Source organism: Amblyomma mixtum, chromosome 6 (genome assembly GCF_055824585.1).
Source record: "Amblyomma mixtum isolate Tamu chromosome 6, ASM5582458v1, whole genome shotgun sequence".
Classification (NCBI taxonomy): Eukaryota; Metazoa; Arthropoda; class Arachnida; order Ixodida; family Ixodidae; genus Amblyomma; species Amblyomma mixtum.
Genome location: NC_143017.1, coordinates 71,526,993 through 71,539,541, shown reverse-complemented (window position 1 = coordinate 71,539,541; position 12,549 = coordinate 71,526,993). Strand labels below are relative to the sequence as shown.

Genomic DNA, 12,549 nt, shown 5'->3' with positions numbered 1-12,549 from the left:
GTTTGCGCTTTCTCGGCACCAAAATTACGCCAAAATTCAATCATGTTTTAGTAAACATTTGTTGTCATTGTGGGAAGCCTGGTGGGTCTTTGGCAAATTCCGAGCGCTTGCTTGTGGGTCAGTGCCCTGTCTCGTGGAACAGTCCACTGATGCCATTCTTTGTTGAATGTTCGAGCTTGGATGCCATTTCTGGAGACCAGCCCTTCCACCCGACTCCGGCCTCATCTCTTCCTGCCCAGCGGTCGTGAACGCTGGCCATTCGAGATTTTTCGGGCCGCGGACGAGCTGTTAAGAGTGGACAACGTGGTCCTGAGAGCCGGGTGTGTCTCATCGCAAAGCAAGGGATATGACGAGGCCTGGCGCCGGCGGCAGAAGCATTGACGACGACGGACGGGGTTGTTGCACTCCAAATCACCGAACCGATCGAAGGGCGCTGTGTCCCACGGACCTGGGAGAAATTACTGTCAGACGAGTGTCGTCGTTAGGCAAAGATGCGGCGACAGCTTGCGACAGCAGCGGCAACGGTGAAAGCAGAGATGCACAGCAGCACGGCGGAAGCAGCGGTATACGTTGGCCGAGTCGGCCTTCGGGTCACCGGACTGGATGATGCTACGCAAGGTCACGCTGAGCGAGGCTGCTAATTGAAAGACGCTGTGTCGAAGGAGTCTCGTGCTTCGGCCATCCGGCGGGGGAGTTCGAGAAGGTTCAACCACCTGCGAGAAGACTGCGGGATTCTGCTTTCCCACGGAGGCAACTCACAGAAAACGTGCGGCAGTGGTCAAGGTGACGCATCTGTGTTTGATGACTGTCTTCCCCTTCTCATCCCCCGAGCTGTGAGAGAGCGAGAGAGCTTCAGCACCGCCCCTTGCCGTGGGTGGTACCGTCAGCGTCATCAATGGCCCATCCGATTGGACAACGTTGTTCGAACTAAGTTCCCCGGTCAGGGATCTGGGGAACGCGAACCGTATTTAACGGGATGTTGTTGTGTGATCGGAGCATTGCATTGCATTCGATTCGATTCCATTCTCTTCTGTAAATATGTAGAATAAACCCTTCTGTACAGTTTCCTCGATAACGCAGTCCGACATCGTCATTCGGAGCCGGTACCTGCGGGGCTAAACGAGTTAGTCATCTCCAGGACCCCTCCGTCTTCAACTCTGGTTCCAGCGGTGGGATAGAAGCCCCATCTTTAACACTGGTTCCAGCGGTGGGCGTGTGGCCCCACTTCCAACAGTGCACTGACACCGCACAGTACACGGGCCTCTAGAATTTCTCCTCCAAAGAAATTCAACTGCCGCAGCCGGGATCGAACCCGCGTCTTTCGGGTCAGTAGCCGAGCACCATAGCCACTGCCGCCGCGGTGGCTCAGTGGTTCTGGTGAATTCATGTTCCATGACCGGTGCGCCCACCAAGGAAAGACTCACCCTTGCCGTACACGTCGTCGCCTGGTTTCCTCAGTGAGATGTAGGCCGGAGGCCGGACGCGTGGCTGCCTCGGAACCTGCAGTGCCTCGGCGGAGCCTGCCGGCACAAGGCCACGGCCAATGCCTTGGACTGCAGGGGAAGCATAGTCCGGGTCCGGGAACTGGGCAGCCAGCCGCGAGGATGTCCCCTGCTTGGGCCTCGCGCCTCCGTACTGACTGGCTTCTGCATAAAAAGTCGAACAGTTTGCCTTGCATAGCAGATACCAGGGGTTGCCTTGTTTGTCCAGCCTTGAAAAAAAAAATTTTTATTAATGAAGTCATTATGAAATCTTCAGGGAATATGTATTTTTGCGTGCAGATTCTAAAATGTCATTTAGTTTCATGTGTAAAACAATTCCTTGAGCACTTATGCACTTTTTATGCTAGTATTTTGCGGAGAGTTTTGCAGAAAATTTGCTGCAGGAAACTGGCTGAAATGCATGCCATTGGGTTCTCTTGACACCAAGGAATACAATAAGGGTGAAATTGTCTTCCTGCCTATCATAGAACTTAAGTTATAGAGTTTTGAAGTTGTCACTTCAGAAATGAGAAGGAAAGTGTGTATTCCTGTTTATGAAGTGGCAGCTTCAGTACCCTATTACTCAAGTTCTATGAGAGCCAGGATGATAATTTTACCCTTATTGTATTCCTTGGTGTCAAGGGAACCCAATGGCATACATTTCAGCAAGTTTCCCACAGCAAATACTTGCATAAAATGTGCATAAGTGCTCAAGGAATTGCTTTACATGAAATTAAATGACATACCGTATAAACGCGTGTAAGGGCCGCACCCGTGTATGGGCCGCACCCCGTTTTCCCGAAGGCAATGTTAAAAAAAAAAAAAAATCCGTGTAAGGGCCGCACCCCGAACTTTCCATGACCGAGGCGGGAATAGCCTTCTAAATGCACGCGCCGTGGCCTCCGCGATCGGCTCCGGCTGCGAACAACGGTGCGCTCGATCGCGGAGCGCTTGATCGCGGAGGCCAAGCACGCGCACAAGAGCTTCCAAAAACCGTCCATGCATGGCGCCCGAGGCCGCAGCCATCATCATCGTCAATTTTTTTTCTCCCCCCCCCCCCCTCCCCGCGACTTCCCGCTATCTAATCAGCATCAGTATCGCCAGCTCCAGCCTTTCATGGCGGATTAGCGTGTTCGTGGTAGTTGTGGCTTTGCGTGCTGCCGCCGAGTAAGCACCTTATCAGCCACAGGGCTGGGAGTTAGCTCTGGAACACGCTTGGCGGCAAGCGTGCGGCTCCACGTGGTGGCCGAGAAGTGCATCCGATGACCGTGCAATCAAAAGGGTGCATTGAGAAACACAAGCTGCAAAAAACGCGCTTTCCGAGGCGAGCCGTGTGAGTTTCCCGACCTGCTCTGCTAGTGATGGAAATGCGGAACAACGGCTACGCGTTGACAGCGGACATGCTGCGCGGCTTCTTTGGGATGAGCGTGCACCAGAATAAATGCCGTTCATTCCCTGATTGCTGTGTTTTTGCTTTAAAAAAAAATTTTTTTTTCTAAATCGCGTGTATGGGCCGCACCCCGAAAATTGGCTTCCGAATCTGAAAAAAAAAGTGCGGCCCTTACACGCGTTTATACGGTATCTAGAATCAGCGCACAAAAATACATGTGCCCTGAAAATTTCATAACTATGACTAAATTAATGAAATTTTCTTATCAAGACCAGTGTCCCCCCTTAAAAGGCCAGAATTTAGCTCCTCTACGCTTAAACGTTATAGGAGAGATATGCACCAGCTCTGGTTTCATGCAGATGTGAGTGTGGATGGAGCACAGCTGACTGCAATTCAAGCTGAATGCGAACAGCCGACTTGTTCCAACTAAACCACTGATCCATCATACATCGCAGTTGAAAAAAAAACCAAAAACAGGAGAGGATATTCCAGCCCCGCCCAGGTCGGTACACGGCAGATATTGGCACCCACGCTGCTGCCCCATGCATCCATCTGAAATGGCACAGCCATTTACGACAAAGAGCCACGTGGCTCACACAAGTGCTGGGGCAAGCAAGTGTGAGCTGCTCTTTTCTTCGTGGCACGAAATTTTCTGATCAAGCCTGTTGGCGTGAAACGGAAAAGAATCAGCACCAGGCATATGGAGATCCATTCCCCCCTTTTCGACAACTAGCGCGAGGTAGCGCTGGATGCGCAAGCAGCATGCGGCGCGTACATTTCTGCAGTGCCCATCAAGTCACCGAGTCAAGCTCGGAAAGAAGGGCAAATAAGCTTTCAATACGCTTTCGTCACTCGCTTGTACACCGATGAAAATTTCGGTCTTTGCTGCGCCCAAATTACACCTCATTAAGGGGGGACATGGGTCAGAGCATTTTTTTTTTATTTACAGACCAAATGAAATGAAACTGCACAGACTTATTCAGTTTTTTCTGCTGAGTTCAAATATGCAATTTGTTTAGGTCTAGACCAATTAGTTCCTGAGATATTAATATACATCATGCCATTGTCTGCTGAAACAATAGAAAAGAAATGGGCCACCAGAAATTTAATTTTAATATGTGGGTAGATACTACAATGTGTGAGGAATGCAAAGCTGGAAGCAGTTTTCAGTTTTTTTGTCCGTGTGGACAAATGGGCTTGATAGTTAGTTTTCAAGTGAGTTGACCAGACATACAGTGCCAGAAAACATGACACACATGAAACTAACTATTAAGCCCATTTGTCCACACGGACAAAAAAACTGAAAACTGCTTCCAGCGTTGCATTCCTCACACATTGCAGTATCTACCCACACATTAAAATTAAATTTCTGGTGGCCCATTTTTTTTCTATTGTTTGAGCAGACAATGGCATGATATATATTAATATCTCAGGAACTAATTGGCCTAGAAATAAACAAATTGCATATTTGAAATCAGCAGAAAAAACTGAATAAGTCTGTTCAGTTTCATTGCATTTGGTCTGTAAATAAAGAAAATGATTTAAGACCCATGTCTCCCCCTTAATTGCGGGCCTGTATTATACAGGGGTTTTCATGGCAACTAAAATATCTGAGATCAGTGCTGGCACAACAGTACTCACCTGAAGTAATGCTAGCAGACTCACTCCTGTCAGAGTACGACGTCATGCTGCTGCTGGCACGCGAGAATGTGTCCCCACTGGCTCCCCGGCTGGGAGGCTGGCACTTTTGCATTGACTCGCAGAGTGACGGAAACTCGTCGTCCACTGCACTGCTGCTAGCAGCAGCAGCGCCAAAACGAGCAGAAGCAGCAACCACAGATGGGCCCTGTGAAAAGTGAAGGCTCGTTAGGATAGAAACCTGACGCACTACAAAGCAGAGCGACGCATTAGTTGTTATCTGACTTACACCGACGTAGGGCATTTCTCAACAGCGCTTTGGCTAATGCTTTTAGTAGCTTCGTTACAACGCCAACTCTTAACTTCGACTACTACAGTCGGGACCCACGACACTGAGCTACGTGATGAAACGTGGCCAAACAGTGGCAACCACTTGCCGTCTTTGTCTTAGCATGAACTCTTACGGCGGCAATCAAAGCTGCAAAACAGTCCTCATCAATTCACAGCCAACAACTCCCGCTTAGTTTTCGAGCAAGCTCGCTTTCTACCAACACATTCCTACCACTAGCACATCCCAAAAGGTGTGTTGTTGCTGGGCGAGTTGGTTGGGGTACATCTTCAGAAAAACAGCGCTTGCAGACGAAGGACAAGAACGAGGAGGACACACAACTGCGCTGTTGTGTGTCCTACAGCGCAGTTGTGTGTCCTCGTTTTTGTCCTTTGTCTGCAAGCGCTGTTTTTCTCAACATCCCAAAAGTGCAGTTCAGGAGAAGCCTGCAGCTTAAAGGTGCACTGAAGAGGATTCTGAACATGTCTTTTTGCTGCGGGAACTCGATCCACACGCTCCTAGCATTCTTAGAAACAGTGACTTATTGCCCTGTGTGGCCGATTTCCCCAATTAAAACGAATTAGCGTCCGGCTCCCGCCTTTTTTATTTAATTCTGCCTCGTACGGTGGGCGGAGTCGACCAACGCGTGGAGCGCCTTTCACCCAGTCCCGTGGAGGCTTTGCTTTCGCTTTGTTTTTTAGGTTTCCGTGAATAAATAGTTTCATTCACAGATAATATAGCCGCAAAATAAGCCCGAAGAAATAAAAATACGCGCGGACTATTTGCTACTACGGACTACTACGTATTACTCCGCCGATGGCAGAGCGGCAAGCCGCCACGGGACTGGGTGAAAGGCGCTCCACGCGTTGGTCGACTTCGCCCACCGTAAGAGGCAGAATTAAAAAGAAAAGGCGGGAGCCGGACGTTAATTCGATTGAATTGGGGAAATCGGCCACACAGGGCAGTAAATCGTAGTTTTTAAGAAAGCTAGGAACGTGTAGATCGAGTTCCCGCGGCAAAAAGACAAGTTCAGATTCCTCTTCAGTGCACCTTTAATGAATATCAGCGCAATGCCCGAGCTGTTTCTCTTTTGTGGCAGGTATTAGAAGAAGCAAAGCTAAGCCAAGAGAAGTGCAGCAGCCCTGAAAAGGCAAGTTTCTGCCACATCCAGTTAAGCATGAGCCAGGAAGGATGGCTCTGAAAATGACCAATCCCCGTCAGGGTCCCAAACTTACCGCCTGTTCGCCGTAGTAGTCAGCGGGACGCCTAGTCTCCCTGGGCAAGGGTGCCGACACATAGCTGTCCCTTGAGGTGCTGCTGCCTTCATCCCCGCCCCCTGCCTGCAGCTGCGCACGCCTTCCCAACCCTGGACGGATGGGCTTCTGCGAGCCGCCAGCAGAAAATGGGGGAGGGAGTGCAAACGGTCTGGCTCAGTCAAGATGACACAAAATACCAATACACAAAAGCAAGTTTCCAATTTTGAGACGCTGAAGTAAACCTGTGCACTATAATAAGTTCTGCACCACATACCGCACTGCTGCACACTTTATTTTCCTAAAATTAAAGCTTCAAAGAGGGGGAGCGCAAATTATGCTAACATTTCGCCAGCACGTCCTGAAAACTCTATAAAGGTCATAATGTGCAATGTATATGGTATAATGCCACATAAGTAGAATCCACAACTCGTGCCCCTTGTTATCTCATCTTAACGTGTTTGAACATTCGAAATCCTAGGAGGACTTTGCATGGCCCACTGGAGTCTAAACTAATTTTTCAGACTAAAATAGGTGCCAACAATGCTGTGGCGATCATTTCGTGACCAAAAGTTTGTTTCCGACCTAATATAGACACGAGCAGACGGTGTCACAACCAACCGCTTCACCGCTGTAAAAAGAGCCATCCTGAAGAATTTAGATATCGGACCAACTGGCTTGAGATAACAAAGGGTATCTCAAGCCAGTTGGTCAGATATCTAAATCTCAAGCCAGTAACTGCCACTCAAATTACGGAACGGCTAATGGTGTGCGAGGATGCATGATTGCACTGAAAACTGTACTGAAGTGACACCCGCCTCTACCTAGGCGACACCAATCGTGGTGCAAGGCCGAAAGGAGTGCAGTCTGAAGCATTCGCTTCTCCACGTGGATACTGTCTTCATGGCCATTAGCGCCTAAGTAAACAGACTTCTTGCGGTGTACATAGGGCAGCACGGGGTGCATACTACGATCCAGTTACAACGGACCCGCGGCCCCGTTAGTTTGGCACCGGGTACGCAAGGTGGTGCGGACATGAAAACAACTATCTCAGCTACAATCTAATATTGCTTGTTAACAAAACATGAGAATCAACTAAGTTCACGATTTTTCAAAGCTTTTTTTTTTTTACAACCAAGTAAATTTTTTGAAGTTCACAGAATTTTTCCGAACTGTCCAATTATTTGGACCATAGTTACAGGACCATAGTTTATGTATATATATAAATCCGAATCACTCACCACATTCATCTGTGAAATCTCGAAGTTCAGCGATGGGTCGTAGCGTGGAGGCAGGTGCTGATACTCAATGATTGTGTGAATATCATAGGCAGGGAGAAGGGCGTTTGATAGCTTGTACCTGCAATGGAAAAAACAATTTTTGGCTAAATTCTATAAACGGGCAAAAGCAGGAGTGCACGAATGTTGGCTTGTCTTGTTACTTTACTGTTGGCTTATCATGCTGCTTTTCATGTCGGTAAATAGCAGGGTTTTAAGGGGGGACATGGGTCTTAGAGCATTTTTTTTTTATTTACAGTCCAAATGCAATGAAACTGCACAGACTTATTCAGTTTTTTCTGCTGATTTCAAATATGCAATTTGTTTATTTCCAGGCCAATTAGTTGAGATAATATATATCATGCCATTGTCTGCTCCAACAATAGAAAAAAAATGGGCAACCAGAAATTTAATTTTAATACGTGCGTAGATACTACAAAGTGCAAGGAATGCAACCCTGGAAGCAGTTTTTAGTTTTTTGTCCGTGTGGACAAATGGGCTTAGTAGTTAGTTTTCAAGTGAGTTAACCAGACATACAGTGCCAGAAAACACATGACACACATGAAACTAACTATTAAGCCATTTGTTTACATGGACAAAAAAACAAAACTGCTTCCAGGGTTGCATTCCTCACACATTGTAGTACCTACCCACATAAAATTAAATTTCGGGTGGCCCATTTTTTTTCTATTGTTTGAGCAGACAATGGCATGATATATATTAATACCTCAGGAACTAATTGGCCTAGAAATAAACAAATTGCATATTTGAAATCAGCAGAAAAAACTGAACAAGTCCATGCAGTTTCATTGCATTTGGTCTGTAAATAAAAAAAAATGTTTAAGACCCATGTCCCCCCTTAACATGTTCAACAGAGTAGGACGAGAGAAAGCAATTGACGCAACACCGCCTCAAAGTCAACAACTGCGTGAAAAGACACGGCACGAGCAGCCCGCGTGCATAGCACACCGATTCCAACCCCGATGGATCTCACTCATCGAGAGTGGAGATGGCGGAGCGCGCTGGCAACAGGGTGTGCACAGGAATATCGGCGAAGGTCAAATGTTTAGGGGAATCCCCCAAGGTGGAGTAGATTTGTAATAAGGGAGTAATTACTCATTGGCATCCACCCGAGCGCAGCCATACGGCTACCAAGGAAAGCTATACAGCTTTCTCAGAAACTTCGCAGTTAAAGAGAAATTCGTCCTGGTCCGGGGTTCGAACCCAGGACCAGGACGAATTTCTCTTTAACTGCGAAGTTTCTGAGAAAGCTGTATAGCTTTCCTTTGTAACCGTATGGCTGCGCTCGGGTGGATGCCAATGAGTAATTACTCCCTTATTACAATATCAGCGAAGCGGGGGCACTAGGAACGTAAACGATTTAGGATAGCAGCACAGTCGGCAGCGATGGCCCAAACCCACAAACATCGCACAATCTTGCTCGGGGTTAACCTAATGGAATAGTGCTTTCGCACACACACACAAACAAAAAACAAATAAAATAAAATTAAAAAAACCTGCCTTCCAATGACAGCACAAAAATTTTGTGCACTGACCTGGAGTGGCAGCAGTCATGCAGTAAGAATTTCAAAACCAAGGAGGTGAAAATGAACCTTTTGGCAATCATTAGCATGATCACCACGTGTCAGGCCCAACATAGCTAAACAAGCAGAGAGCATTATATATCAACAGGCATACTGCCACTTCTAGATGGTAAGCTGTAATGCCATGAAGTTCTTTAATTCTGCACCGAACATATGTGCCACAGATGTCAACAGCTGAGCACTGTCAAAACCTTTAGATGAGAAAGTCAGTATATTTTGGCAAATATGCTGAACTGGAAGACATCTATAACGACTGCACAGCTACTATGGCACTTCATGAAGCCAGCAATAAAATTCCAATAAAGAAGGGTGTCGGGCAGGGAGACGTGATCTCACCAATGCTATTCACTTCCTGTTTACAGAGGGTGTTCGAAAGCCTGAATTTGGAATGGAAGAGCAAATGGAGAATACCTAATTTGCGATTCGCTGATGACAGTGCCTTGCTACCGTACAATGCGGAATATAGGTCGAGGCGGAATATAGGTCGACCCCCTTACCTTGAAGCAAAAAAGTCAACATAAAAATTATGAGGTACAAAATTTCGTTTTATTCACTGGTGCCACCAGACTCGTTGCCTCCTCATTCGTCCGAGCTGTCTGAGCTCTCGTCCGAAGACGACTGCTTCGCGCTGGCTGCGTCCCACAGCATGTCGTCCTCGGTACCGTCCAAAGAGTTGCTAATGCAACATTTCTTGAATGCCCGCATACCTTGTCTTCGAGCTCAGGGTGCACCGTGCGGCACCCGCGAAAGGTCGCCTTCCACGCGTTTCAGGCAGACAGCTCAATTTTCTGCACTCGCAAGTACCGGACGCTCTTCTCCGAGACGCCAAAGTGTCGCTGGGCGGACATGTTCCCATACTCTTCACTGAATTCGATAACTTTTTTAAACGCTGTGGTGAACTGACTTCGAGTACCGGTACTCATTTTGCGGGCTGTCGCGAAATTACCGTATTTACTCGCATAATAGGCGCACTTTTTTTCCAGAAAATCCGGCTCAAAGTTCGGGGTGCGCTATTACGCGGGGTAAAATTTCCAGAAATTTTTCGACTCTCAAAATTGAACACACCGCGTAAACGCACTCGTGTACGGGCCGCACCCCGTTTTCCCGAAGAAAATATTTTAAAAAAAAAGATCCGTGTAAGGGCTGCACCGAAACTTTCCACGATCCACGCGGGAATAGCCTTCGGAATGCACGCACCGAGGCCTCTGCGATTGGCTCCGGCTGCGCGCAACGGGCGCTTGATCGCGGAGGCCACACGCGCACAGGAGCTTCCAGACGCCACCCACGGAGGGCGCCCGAGGTAGAGCTTATCATTATCATCAACGTTTTCCTCCTCCGCGCCGCGAGCTTTCGCTATCCACATCGCCATCAGCATCTCCAGCTCGTTTTTTTTTTTGTTTTTTTGTTGCTGTCAAGTGCCGGGATCTGCGGTAGCGCGATAGTTCATCGTGGTTTATGGCTTTGCCGTGGAGCGTTGCTGTTTTAGCTCGACGGCCAAGCACCTTAACAGCCACACGGCTGGGAGTTTGCTCTCGAACACGGCTAGCGTGCGGCAGGTCGGAAAATACGACGTGGCCGAGAAGTGGAGCAGTTGTGACTGCGGCGTCCCTAAATTTTCGTACGAGACTCCAAGCGCCGAGGTTTTCGCGGGCCTAAGTCGGGAACGTTTCCGGCTGGAGATGAAGCTTTCCAAACAGACGCTTGAAGTGAGCATCCCTGAAAACTGTGTGCGGCAGTTCTACGCGATGCCGTTGTACGTGCTGTGGGTCTGCAGCAGCACTAGTGAGGACTAGTAGTCAGTTCAGCAAAAGCTTTGCTAAAATAAAGATTGGGGAGCGGGGGTTGGCGAGGCGTCGGCTTGCAATCGTGTAAATACAGTATTGATCACAGTGCCAAGTTCGGGGTGCGCCTTTTATGCGCGGAAATAAAAAAAATCTGATTTTTCGCGCCCAAACTAGGGGTGCGCCTATTATGCGAGTAAATACGGTAATACGTTACAACACCAAGAACGATTACCGCCGTCAACGTTTGGCCACGTCGGTCGACAAAGAGGAAGGAAAGAATCGTCAACATGGAAACGATAACGCTGCGGATGCCAAAATGTCCGCGGCTCACACATGTTGCCAGACGACTATTCAGTTTGTGCCAAAGGCCGGTATATAAGTCGAGGGGTTACCTTTCGGTAATATTTTTCGGAAAAACCTCGACCTATATTCAGCACTATACGGTAAGTCACTCAGGACATGAACTGCAAAACATGACCAATGGGTTCGACAGGCAGAGCGCAACGGTGGGGCTAAAAATTAACATGCAGAAAACCAAAGTAATGTTGAACAGCCTCTCACAGGAACAGCAGCTCACTATTGGTAGCGAAGTGCTGGGAGTGGTAAGGGAACACATACACTACTTAGGGCAGGTAGTGACCGCTGATCTGGATCATGAGAGGGAAATAACTAGAAGAATAAGAATGGGGTGGAGCGCATATGGCAGGCTCTCTCAGATCATGAATGGCAGTTCACTAATATCCTTCCAGAGAAAAGTATACAACAGTTTATCTTAGCGGTACTCACCTACAGGGCAGAAACATGGAGGCTAACAAAGAGGGTTCAGCTTAAGTTAAGGGGGAGACCCTGGTCTTAAAAAAAAATTTTTATTAATGAAGTCACAGTTATGAAATTTTCTGGCCACATGTATTTTTGTGCGCTGATTCTAGATATGTCATTAAATTTCATGTAAAACAGTTCCTTGTGCACTTGTGCAATTTTTATGCAAGTACTTTGGAAAAAGTTTTGCAGAAAATTTGCTACAGGAAACTCGCTGAAATGCATGCCATTGGGTTCTCTAGATACCAAGGAATGCAATAAGCAGTGGTGCTCCAGCCATTTCAAGTTCTGGAGCAATTTTTGGAGCAGAAAAATATCCATTCTGGAGCACATTTTGTATCAGAACAATAACCCTGGAGCAACATGGGAACAGCATGAATGGAATAAAGGAGTCACAAAGAGTTTGTTCCTAACGAGATAACGTTCAGCCATGCGTAGGTAGGACGAAAACAATCACAAAAACAGAGAAAATATTTTATTATTGCTAACACTGCCTTGCAAGCAAGTTCAACCAAGCGTGCTTGACTAAAAGTCCAGAGAACACGTTTACTAGAATCATTCTTTTTTCATGTTGGCTCTACAGTTAAACGTGGTCATAACGAAATTTTTAAAAAGTCTGAGATTTTTCTTTACATCCAGGTTTCCGTTACATGTAGGTTTCGCGAAGTGAGTCAAAAGGACACTGCAGAACGGGAACCGAAATAAGAAATAAAAGTAGGCGCAATCACCTTGAAAACATTTACACAAAGCAGTGTTACTTGAAAGTCATAAACGTGGAGAAACGTTTTGCAATCACGCTGATAGTACGACTGCAGCAGCAGCTGCCGCCACCTCCGCCGCGACCCGCGCAAGGCGGGGGCACCGCGACCGAGCTAGAGAGGAACGCGTGCGGCCGTGCCGCTGCCGTAGACCAACCACGGAGGTTCTTCCCCGCTGCTCCCTCGCTGTAGCCCCAGGAAACGGACTCCTCACCTT

General features: G+C 47.6%; 1 protein-coding gene across 3 annotated transcripts in view; it reads right to left on the bottom strand.

Annotated features, from left to right (window-relative positions):
• The window catches only part of LOC149339352 (protein maelstrom homolog), a 39,405-nt gene that overhangs the window by 11,438 nt on the left and 15,418 nt on the right, over positions 1 to 12,549 (bottom strand). For all 3 annotated transcript variants that reach the window (XM_089548101.1, XM_089548099.1, XM_089548100.1), the window contains exons 9-12: positions 7,332 to 7,449; positions 6,073 to 6,219; positions 4,513 to 4,717; positions 1,425 to 1,646 (exon numbers count right to left, since the gene is read on the bottom strand). In XM_089548101.1, the coding sequence (XP_089404227.1) occupies positions 1,425 to 1,646; positions 4,513 to 4,717; positions 6,073 to 6,219; positions 7,332 to 7,449 (692 nt within the window). The remainder of the gene's footprint in view (positions 1 to 1,424; positions 1,647 to 4,512; positions 4,718 to 6,072; positions 6,220 to 7,331; positions 7,450 to 12,549) is intronic.